The following is a 12250-nucleotide window of genomic DNA, read 5'->3' as shown; positions in this document are numbered from 1 at the left end:
GTTTTATGTCAGTTTCTCTTGATTTTACTACTGGTTGGCCCTACTTTTTGGTGGAACTTTTTAGTGAAAGCCAACAATTTAGGGTGTAATTTTAAAAATCAGCACCCAACTTTATTTCTAAAATTTCCACAGTAGCTGCACAAGCTTACCTATAGTTAGGTGCTTAATGATGTTTTATTTATTTATTTATTTATTTATTTATTTATTTATTTATTTATTATTAATTAGCTTTTTTTAAAAAAAGATTTTATTTGAGAAAAAGAGAGCATGCGCGAGAGAGCACCAGCAGGGGGCGGGCAGAGGAAGAGGGAGAAGCAGGCTCCCTGCTGAGCAGAGAGCCCAGTGTGGGGCTCAATCCCAGGACCCCAGGATCATGACCTGAGAACTTAACTGACTGAGCCACCCAGGCGCCCCTTTAATTTTTTATTTACATTCAATTTAATACATAGTGTATTATTGGTTTCAGAGGTAGAATTTATTTTTTAGAGAGCTCAAGATGGGGGAGGGGCGGAGGGAGAGGGAGAGAGAGAATCCTAAGCAGGCTCCATGCTCAACGCAGAGCCTGACTCGAGGCTTGCTCTCAAGACCCTCAGACAGTGACCTGAGCAGAAATCAAGAGTCAGATGCTTAGTGGACTGAGCCACCCAGGCGCCCCTCAATGACGTTTTTGAAGGTACAAAGGTTTTGAGCACACCTTTCCTGAGTTATGTTAAAGGCAGTCTTCAGTGCCCACAGTGGGATTATAGGATCACAGTGTGCTGTGTACTGTGGTATTATAAACTCAGGAAATGGGTGTAAGGACCTACCCCCAGATCTCCACATTCTACTAGTCAGGTTGCCTGGGCAGAATTGAGTCTTGATATCCATACGTGTTCCACAGGGTTGTTGTGAGAATCAAATGAGATACTTGAAATTGCTTTGTATACAACCTTGATTATTAATAAAAGAATGAATGTTAAATATGGAAGTGCGATGAAAAAAATCGTTTTCTATACATTCTGATTAGTACTGATAGTTATCAACAATATAATTTTAAATTGTAAAAGGTTGAGGGAAGTCCTGGAAAAAATAGAAATTTTTATGCTGGTCTCAGTATGTAATGGAGGATGGGTAGGAGGAGTGTGGAGCTGGGGTGGAGAAAGTGATTGGCTGGACAAGGTGACATAGAATTCAGGAGAGAAGGGACCTCAAAATGATGTTTTCTTCATTACCTTTGTTTCCTTATGAAGTTTCTTATCCGAAAGGGTGAGTAACTTTTGGTCATAAGCTTAAGCCTGGTTAAAATTCTCCACCTAACACTTTGATTGGATTTGGTGGAATTAAGTTCTTGAATAATTATCTTCAGGTTGTTTGGGATTTGTTTGCTTACCCGCCCTCTCCCCCCGCACTCCCATCCCAGGTGGATTGGAATGTCGGCCCACAACCAGCCCAAGAGCTCTACCCCTTTCACTGTTGGGGACTAGAAATCCTACCTGTCATTAAACTGGACAGTCAGGCTTGCCGGTATGGTGTAGGTAAAGGCAGTCTTCGCATTATAGGATTTGAGTTTTAATTCAACTGCAATGGTCAAAATTCTTTATCTGTGAGGAGCAGAAGCTGTCTTTAACTAGAGTAGGCTACAAAGGGTCAATTTGTTATAAGGGTGTGGGTATTTCATGAAACCCAAGGGCAGAAGGACAGCTGGGTCTAGAGAGAGAGAATGAGAAAGCACATGAGAGGGGGGAGGCTCAGAGGGAGAAGCAGACCCCCCGCTGAGCAAGGAGCCCGATATGGGACTCGATCCCAGGACTCCAGGATCATGACCTGAGCCGAAGGCAGTCGCTTAACCAATTGAGCCACCCAGGCGCCCCACCCTGGTAGTTTTATTCTGTTTCATTCCTCTCTTTGCCAGAGCAGTGTTCTCTGCATCTCCAGTCCATAGGTGAATGTAGCCACTTCACAGTTACAGCCCTGGGGTTCTGCACAATTAACTAGCAGTCTTTCAATTCCAAAGTTAAATTACCAGGAGAATCTGGCATCTGACTGCCTCAGTTGGTGCAGGGGCCCAGCCCTGATCCATCCAGCAGTGGTCAGGGGAGCTGGGAAACATGATAGTGTATACAAAGCCCTATCACCATAAAAGGCTTGGAAGTTCCCTGAGAATGAGGAATTGCTGTGATCTGGACAAATATTTCTAAAGAGGTCTTAGTCTAAGGTCTTCCCTTAGACTCTAAGGGAAGAGTCTTTTTTGGTACAGGATGCCAGGAAGTCATCTAATACATGTCGATGGCTGGAATCTTTTCCAATAAACATTCGGTCTCCCTATCCCAAAACAAGCCAAAACTTTTGTTTCATGGCCCTCAGGGGGTTCTGTTCTACACATCATTTCCTGTGTCCTTACACTATTCGATATTTTGAGATGGGGATCCAGTGTTTAACAGCTGAATTATATAAAGCTCACGATCATCACTCTGGCTCTGTTTTCTACCACATGGCACACTCACCCAACTCTGCAGGTAGGCAAGTTTCCCTCAGATGCCACGCTTTCTCATGTTAAGTCTTTGCTCCCACATTTTTTCTCTCGTTTGCCTCACTCTCTCATCCCTGAAAAGTAACACTACCACTCCCTCATCTAGGAAGCCCTGTCCCGCTCCCCATCAGCAAGCCGAGGGTGGTGTCCTTGCCTGCGCTCCCCTAACTCCATACGTGGCGCTTGCTACGCAGGACAGACTCATTTTCTGGTTGGTTTGTTTCTTCAAGAGGCATTTCACATTTCAGCCTTTCACAGTGCCTCAAAAGGGCCTGCCACATCGTAGGCCTTCAAGAAAAACAAGTGAATAAAATGAGCCTCAATTCTTTAAAGTCTGGTTTTGTATTTTCTTGCTTCTATTGTCCACAGTTCTAGTGTGGAAGCTAAAATACAGGTTCTGATGCCAGACTTTCTGGGTTCATCTCCCATCTCTGTTTAGTTTCTTAGTTGTGTACACTTGAGCAAGTCTACCTCACCTCTCTGTGCCTCCATTTCCTCATCTGTAGATGGCATAATAATGAATGGTACCTATCTCAGAGGGTCGTTGCAGGGGTTCCATGAGTTGAGTGCTTAAAGTCTGACACAGAGAAACTACTCCACAAAGGTTAGTTATTACCATTATCAACCATCTAAATCACCACCAAGAAACTTCTGTAGACTTAAGTGTGTTTCATGAGCAACATGAAAGCCAACTCTTTAGGAATGGTTAGTGTTTTCAGCCACCATTGACCCTTCAGAAAGAGGTTCTCGTGGTCTCTGTCTAGTACTGCTTCCATTGTGTGCTCTAAGAGATAAGCAACCTAAGAGTATCTAGGGACTGAGATGTGGGTTAGAAGTTCTACCAGTGGATGCTTTCTGCAGCGAGAGAGTGTGCTTGTCATATTGTGATTGGATTTGCTTTTTAAAAAAATTTTTTTTAAAGATTTTATTTATTTGATAGAACGAGACACAGCGAGAGAGGAAACACAAGCAGGGGGAGTGGGAGAAGGAGAAGCAGGCTTCCTGCAGAGCAGGGAGCCCAATGCGGGGCTTGATCCCAGGACCCTGGGATCATGACCTGAGCCGAAGGCAGACGCTTAACTGACTGAGCCTCCCAGGTCCTCTGGATTTGCTTTTTGATGAATGAGTGAGCTTTTTTGGAAACAGGTAAAGACTTGGTGGAGTGATCAGATGTGTGATGTCCTGGGGTCTTAGCATTCTCAGCCTTGAGGGTTTGTGGGTGGCAAGTTTGGTGGCCAGAAACTATCCTTTTAAGAGCACACAGCACACGGCTGACAGGAATTTTTGCAGAAACTGACAGGCTGCTTCTAAAATTTATATGGAAATGTAAAAGACTTAGAATAGCCAAAACATTTTTTTTTTTTAAAGAATAGGGGCTTTCATTTCCTAATTTCAAAACTTATTATTAAGCTATAGTTAGGGCATTGTGATACTAATATAAGGACGGACATGAAGATCAATAGAAAGAATTGACAGTCCAGAAATACATCTTCATGTTCAACTGATTTTTTGACAAAGGTGCCAAGGCAATTAACCCAGGATAGCCTTTCTAACAAATGGTGCTGGGACAACTGGATATCCACATGGAAAATGATGAATTTAGATGCTTACCTCACACCATATATAAAAATGAGCTCAGAATGATCATGGACTTAAATGTAAGAGCTGAAATAAAACCTGTAGAGGAAAAAATAGGAGAAAAATCTTTAAGACTTCAGGTTAGTCAAAGATTACTTAGATATATAAACAAAAGCACAGTCTATAAAAGAAAAAACTGAAATCGGACCTCATCCACAGTAAACATTTTTTGTACTTCAAAATACAGCATGAAGAAAATGGAAAGACAAATGGCAGACCAAGAAAAGATATTTGCAGAACACAATCAGAAAAAAGGATCGAAAACATATATGCTTCAGTAATAAGACAAAAATCTCATTTAAAAAATGGTTAAAATACTTGAATAGAGATTTCACCAAAAAAGACATAAAAATGGCTAATAAGCACATGGAAAGGTGGTCAGTGTCATTAGTCATCAGGGTAATGCAAATTAAAACCACAATGAGATACCATTTCATACCCACTAGAATGGTTATACTAAAATAGATAGCAAGCCAGACACAGGAGAGTATATATTGTAAGATTCCATTTATATGAAGTGTCCAGAAAAGACAAATCTATAGAGACAGAAAGTAGATTAATGGTTGCCTGGGACTGGGAGTGGGGATGGGAGGGAGATGGGGATTAACAGTGAATAAAAGGGATCTTTTGGGGGTGATGGATCCATTCTATCTGCTTTGTGCTTTAGCATAAGCACGTAATAACCACCATTATTGCACAATTTGGTAAATTTACTGAAAATCATTGTCCACTTGAAATGGATGAACTATACAATATACAAAATATCCCTCAGTAAAGTCAGAGGAGGCAAAGCGGAGGATGTGATGGGGAGGGAAGAGAGAGAGAGACACAAAGAGAGACAGGTGAGAACAGCTATAGCCAGGCTGTTTGGATCTGACATCTGGCAAGTCTAACCTCTTTGCCTCAGTTTCCTGTTAGTGAAATTAGGAAAAATGAGTTACTAATCACAAAGCAGTGTTGGGAGGATTGTGATAATACATGAAGCGTGCTTAACAGCATTTGGGCCATAGAGCTCGATAAAATATTAGCCATAACAATAATAGTTATTATTGGTAGTAGTATTTAATCTACCAAGGATCCGGCTCTGATTTAGATAACTTAATTCAAATCTTGAAGAAGGATCGGACTGCAGCTTGCAGATGGCAGTGACCAGTCCTGTGGATGTGACTTTTGGGGAATCTGAGAGCCCACAGCACAGGACTTGTCAGGTGTGTGCAGGCTGGGAGATTGGAGCACTGGAGCCTTGCAGATGAAAACTGTTTCTTCATGGCAGTGTCGTTTACAGAGGTGTCACCTGCTGCCCATAAATGTGGGAGCAACATGTGCTATTTTAACCCCAGTCCAACTACCCTTTAGGTTATACCCCACTATGTGCCAGGTCCTACCCGGGTAGAGGCCAGGTGATTTGGAGGCGTGGAGGAGGGACACCTTGTCGCTGAGGGTTACTAGAGGAAGAGATGTCTTGATGAGACTTAAGAATCCCCTGACACTTCCCAGATGAAGGGTGTGGAGTGTTACCTGGGCAGAGGGTATGGCTTGAGCAAACCCTGGAGGCTATATGGGGCTCCATGAATTCGGTGAAGGGCTGATAGGAAGAGCAGAGTGACAAGAAACAAGGCTGGGGTCCCATGGAGGGCCTTGTGAGCCACGATAAATAATAAAGAACTTGGATTTCTCCTGCGGACAGTGAGGACCCATGAAGAGGTCTAAGCACGTACCAGGACTGGGTCAGATGCCTTCAGTTAGGCGGTCCCAATGGCACCGCCACACCTCACCTTGAGAGATCCTGCTCTGTTGATGGGGAGCAAACGAATGATATTTGCAGTCAGCCTCCCGGAGGGCAAGTGTTCCTCCAAGGACCACATCCACACTTGTGTCTGGCTGAGAAACTGTTTCATGGCTCCCACGAGGGGTATATGAGGTGTAATGGGGTGGCTGAGAGCCTGTCTGTAAGGCTAGACCTCAGAGAAGCAGAGGACTTAAGAATGCTTCATTCACTTCACCCTGAGTGTCTGCTCTGGCTGACAGCCCATTAATAAGCCCCAGCGGCTGAGGGGCAGGCTGAGGGGCAGGTATTGTGTTGGTTACTATAGCATCACCTTGGAAAGGATCACTCAGTGAGAGCCACGGGCTGGGCTGAGCGAGGCAGGAGAGGGATGTGGTCAGAAGAAGCAGGAGGGGCTGGAGAGAGGCTGCAGATGCTGTTGCTGGTCTCAGGACACCTCGTGGGCTGGAGCCCACTTCAGCTTCTCCAGCTGCAGCCCCGGGGGGGGAGCGAGGCTGCGTTCTGCCTGAGAGTGGCTGCCTGAGACAGTGCCACAGGCTGCTGCTGAGCTTAGCTTTCAAGGGACTGCACTCCCAGCCAGACACTGCTTGGCCTCTTTTTTTTGGCGGGGGGGACCTTGGGGTATTTCATCTTGGAAGCTCTGGGCTGGGTTTCATCTCCTTTTTGATGTTAAGTAGTTACCTCCATGAGAACTGACTTCAGGGTACTCATCGAGGAGGAGAGCAGAGTGGTCCCCACGCTGGAAATGAGAAAGGATGACAGTTTCTGAGACTTAACTGTTAGTGCTTGGAGGTCCCCTCACCCATTCAAAATGCCTTTGAAAGCATTTGATACCTTCAAAGAAAAAATTCTGAAACCTGGAAAGGAAGGAGTGAAGAACGCCGTGGGAGATTCACTGGGGATTTTACGAAGGTAAAGTCTGAACGCAAACTTTAGGTTTATTTCTGAGTAATTTCACATTGCCAGTGTTTGAAAGACTTTGCTTCATATTTTAAAAGTCACATTTTTAAAAAGGAATGGGTAGGTCTGATTAGACGGCTTCTAGAGCCCCTTCCAGCTCCAATACACTGTGTCTGGAGGGAAAAAAAAAAAAAAGATGCCTCAAAAGTGTAAGATTGAATTAAGAAAATAACAAGACAGACATTCTGCTTATATGGCAGAGATGGTGATGTTGCATATTGTGTGTTTGGCACTGAATTAGAAAAGATCTAGCGAGATAATATTTCCTGTTAATTCAATAATAATGACAAAATCAGGAACCCCATTACATGGTTATGCTTTCAGTTGAAGTAATTTTTAAGAAATTTCACTATAAATGAAAATTAGATATGCGTTTAGCTTGTTATATAAACTATATAGGGTGGTTGCTGATTGTATGGGTTTGAAAGAAAAGAAGAGTTACACAATAGTTTGAAGAAAGTATCTTTAAAAACTAGTATTTAGGTAAAAAAAAAAACTTACATGGTTACAGTGGGAAAATATTATGTACTATCATTAAAGTGAATGTTTTTGTCCAAACCAAAAAATAAATATTTTTTAAAGTAAAATACATTATTATTGGAAGGAGAGTTTGCCACAAATGAATGAATTGATGTGACATTTTAATTTGTGATTTTTTAAATAGACATAGCCTTTCTAGGTTTTATAGATGAATTAATAAGCAGTCCTTATGTACAAGGTAAGATGACTTCTTTAAACCCTCAGATATAAATAAATGTGAAAAATACTCTTGATAAGATTTTTATATGTTTGAATGACTATCTCTAATCCTCATGAGTGAAAATGCCATCTGGCATCTCCTTTTAACTTTTATATGGTATCCCTTAAATTAAAAAAAAACTTTAGCATGCAAAGGACTATTTGTAGGCGCACAGAGATTCACTCCATTCCTTGGGTTTTATAACACAGGGGCTCCTGTCAGTGTTAAATTTCCCCTGTATCACTCTTGATGAACTTTCATAGTAAGAGAACTGGGTTCAGCCCTTCCTTTAATTTAAAAGTTAAAAACAAAAAGGTTTCAATTAGACCCACTTGAATTATCTGTATAGATAAAAACCTAGCTGACAGCAGGATAAACCAGCCAAACATAGGAAGTGATTATAATGACCTTTTCTTTGAAGAATGTTCTAGCCTTGTGTTGCGTACTCCCCAGGTAAAGTCCATCTTACTGTGGTGGTGTTCATTTGATTAAAAACGAAAAAGGAAGGCACAATGGCTTGGTTGTCATATTCAAGTATGGGGACAAAGGAATCTGACAAAGCCAGGAACAAAAACCATGACTTTGGACTATAGTCAATTACAGTCCCCATTATAATCATCAAACTCTGTACCTTAGTTTATACAATATTTGACAAGGAAGCACTTAGGAATTTTCTTTCCAACATTAAGTTGAATTGCTTTTTTTGGAATTAAATCACTTTCTTTGGTAAGAGACTTATTCTAAGAGCTGGTTTTACAGTGTTTGATTAGATGATCTACTTGAAGATTCTTTTGTTTGCCACACTGGTTTGCTTAGGAATATAACAAAATTCATAATTTCCAAGTTGTACGACCTCAACCCGAAACGGAGCTATGTGTTTAGGACTCTGGATGGTTTCCTTGGAAGTGAATCACAGCACAATAGACAAACAGCTAATAGGGCTTGAGATGCAGAATGCACTAAATGCATGCTAGATGTTATTATCACTGTTGGCTTAATAGTAGGATGACTTGAGAAAAAAATAGAGCCAAACTCAAACCCCTTCTTTCCGTGATCCTAGAAGGAAATTATTGGCAGAGGAAGGCAAAAAAAGGGCATTAATTGACTAGCAATCCAAGTTGACCCTAAGCTCTGACAGTCTTTGAGCAAAGCTCCAGAATTAGGGTTCCTCCAGGGAGACCAACTCTGACACACACTTGGTGTTCACCTTGTCTGTAAGATATTTATATATAAAGTGCCTTGCCCAGAGCTTGGTATATGATGAACATTCCCTCCCCTTGTTGATTTTTTTCACCTAAAACCAGTTAGCAGAGTCCAATGGAAAAAAAAAATCAGAAGAAAACTGAAACCATCATCTAAATGGAATTCTTGGGGTGCTTTTTTAAAAAAAGATTTTATTTATTTATTTGAGAGAGAGAGAGAGCACACACATGCACTGGGGGGAGAGGAGCAGAGGGGGAGAGAGAGGGAGAGAGAATTTCAATCAGACTCCGCGCTGACCGCTCAATACTCGATCTGAACACCCTGAGATCATGACCTGAGCGGAAACCAACAGTTGGATGCTTAACTGACTGAGCCACCCAGGCTCCCCTCTTGGGGTGCTTTTTAATTACTGAGAGTTCCTCATGATCAGGGGAGTGGCGAATGCATAGGGAAGTATTTGAAGTTCACACATGGGGCTGATTACAGTCAGGCATTGTTAGCCTTTCTGGAGAAGAGTCATTGATAAAAAGCAGCTGAACAATTTCATCAGCTAAAAGTACAATAATATTTCAGAAGTGTGGAAGAAAGAATATATTCACTTATAGTCCAGTATTAGAACAGATGACGTAGAAGGCATTAAATTTGGAAGTTGATATCTAGAAATTGACATGTAGATTTATTCAATTTACATGACAATATGGGTGTATTCTAATTGCTTATGTATAATAAAATAATAATGGCAGACATTATCTGTTCCAGGCCCTGTAAACACATTTAATTCCATTAAACCCTATGCGGTGGGGATTATTGCAGTTAACCATTTTAGATGAGAAAGCTGAGGCACAGAGAGGTTAAGTAAGTTACCCAAGGTCACATAGCTTATAAGTGGCAGAGCTGGGTTTCAGACCAGATGTTCTCTGCCCATCATTCTTAGTCATTACATTCTGTGACCTCTCTGTCTTTGCTCTTCCCGCTTACTGTGTTGAAACTTAATGACTCATTTAGGTTTAGGGAGTTACTTGGGCTGCAATGTAGCCAGCAACCTCTGGATCTTATGGCAAGTATGGGCTTTTCTCCTAATCAGTTGTAGTATTGAAGACTTCCCTAGGGAAACGGAAGGGGTGCCTGGTCTCCTTATAAGTGTTTATATCTTCCCTTTAAAGAGATGGAACCAATCCTTTTGTGTTGTGTCCATCCTCAGCATGCAGTGACCGTGTATTCAACTTATGTACCAGACATGCACTGTCTACTCCATTGCCAAATGTCAGTGTGTGAGAGCGGGCTCTGAGGTCAGGTGAGCCCGGGTTCTAATGGCTGTGCCATCATTTACTTGCTCCCCGCACAACTTCAGGCAACTTGGCTTCCGACTGGCCAGGGTAGTTCTAGTAAAGCAAAGTCAGGTCGCATCTCTCCCTTGCTCAAAACCTCCCCGTGGTTTCCCACCTCTCTCAGAATTAAAGCCAGCATCCTTTCAATGGCCTTTAAGGCCCTACCTGATCTGTGGGAACTTGAGAACTCTGACTTCATCTCTGGCCTTCTTTTCCTGCCTCACCCAACTCCAGCCACACTCTGCACTCTTACGGAAACTCCCCAGACCCACTCCCATGCCAGCTTTTGCATCCTGTTTTTCACCCTGAAATTTTTTCTCTCTAATTGCCTGATGGCTTATTCTCCCATTTTCAAGTCTCTTCTCAAAGGTTACCTTCCCAGGGAGGACTTTCCTGACCATCCTATTTAAGGAGAAAGTCCTCCTTCCCTCCTCCTCTTACCTACTCCCTATCTCTCTTCCCTGCTTCATTTTACTCCACTTCTATCTTAGCTAGGGTTTCCTAAAAGTGGACCCTGAGACAGGGACTTGGAGAGCCTATGCTGTGATTTATGGAGTTGGAAATTGGGAGGCAGGGAGTAAAGCAGGATAGGAAAGGAGAAAACCAAGCAAGGATGTGATCTCAGGTAATACACAGGGGCCAGATCACAGTGGGAGGATCTGGAGCATAATTGGCACTGAGCTGTCCCTTTAAGCAAAGGGGCCAGTCTTTTGTGTCTCTGCATCAGTCAGTCATGGGCTGTGGGCTGCCCCTGCTGAAGATCAGGACCAATTCAGGACCAATCAGCCTTGCCACTATGGTGACCCCTGGCCTTGCCTTTTGGTCTTGGCATGAGGACCCCAACCTGACTGGGCAGCAGTGATAGCTATATTTAATGGGATTTTCATTGTATTCCCACGTGGAAGAATTCTTCCTTGGGCATCAGGACTCCTAGACCCACAGAGTCTAAAGTTGAAGAGATGAGATATTCTGTAAGTGACTTACTGGGCATGATGGTAAGTGGGCTACTCCCACTTGCACCCTGTGTTTCTCAGACCAATATATTCTGCCTGTTGGGGACCCAGCATCATTATAATAACTGTTGGTTTATGGAACATACTGCATCCTGAAGGACAGCACCCTATCTTCACAGGGATTCCTCTCTGAGCTGATGCCTCAGCTGCATCTCTAAGAGGCTTCCTTTGCATCAGCTTCTGCCCGGTGCGGCTTGTTGTAAGACCAGTGGATCCCATTGTCCTGTGCCACCTGCTGTACCTCCTTTGCCATAAATTGTGTGTCTTGGTCTTAGGTGATGTTATGTGGGATCCCATGTTGGCTAATCAGGATTCTGTGAATCCTCAGGTAGTGATGCAGGCCAAGCCTTGCAGGCTCATATACGGAATATATGTCAGTCCCAGTCAGGATGAACTGCTACCCTTTCCAAGATGGAAGGGGTCTGATGTGAACAATTTGCCACCAACGGGCTGGTTTGTCTCCTCAGGGATTGTGCTATATCAGGGCTCAGCATTAGTTTTGTTGCTGGCAGCAGTGGTAGCTACATCAGTCTTGGTGAGTGGATCCTAGACATACCTTCTGTCTCTGTTGCCATGGCTACCCGACGTGCCACTCATCGTTTTGGAGGCCAGAAGTCCCAAATCAAGGTGTCAGCAGGACCACGCTCTCTGTGAAGCCTCTGAAGAAGGGTTTATCTTTGCCTCTTCCTCATTTCTGGTGGCTGCGGGTAACCCTGGGCATTCCTTGGCCTGTAGACACGTACATCACTCTAGTCTCTGCCTCTGTTGTCACCTGGCCTACTTCCCTAAGCTTCTGCATCTGTGTTCAAATTCCCCTCTCTTTATAGGGACACCAGTCATTGGATAAGGACCCATCCTAGTCCAATATAACCTCATCTTCACTTGATTATAACTGCAAAGACCCTATGTCTAAATTAAGTCATATTTGCAGATATCAGAGGTTAAGACTTGAACATATCTTTTTGTTTTTATTTGGGAGCACTCTCCTGATTTTTAAACTCTGGAAATGAATCCAAATTCTGAAAAACCACACCCCTCTCCCCCAAACCATACAAACAAAACATGTCTACGGGC

General features: G+C 43.0%; 1 protein-coding gene across 2 annotated transcripts in view; it reads left to right on the top strand.

The window, feature by feature from the left end:
- Window positions 1–6744: 6744 nt before the first annotated feature.
- SLC17A8 (solute carrier family 17 member 8) overlaps window positions 6745–12250 on the top strand; it is a 45229-nt gene continuing 39723 nt past the window's right edge. For both annotated transcript variants that reach the window (XM_045872764.2, XM_045872763.2), the window contains exon 1: window positions 6745–6845. In XM_045872764.2, coding sequence (XP_045728720.1) covers window positions 6745–6845 — 101 coding nt within the window. The remainder of the gene's footprint in view (window positions 6846–12250) is intronic.

The sequence above is a fragment of the Mirounga angustirostris genome, unplaced genomic scaffold, assembly GCF_029215605.1.
Source record: "Mirounga angustirostris isolate CCGP_5_RB_7025 unplaced genomic scaffold, mMirAng1.0.hap1 SCAF_5, whole genome shotgun sequence".
Taxonomy (NCBI): Eukaryota; Metazoa; Chordata; class Mammalia; order Carnivora; family Phocidae; genus Mirounga; species Mirounga angustirostris.
This window is presented reverse-complemented; position numbering and strand designations above follow the sequence as displayed.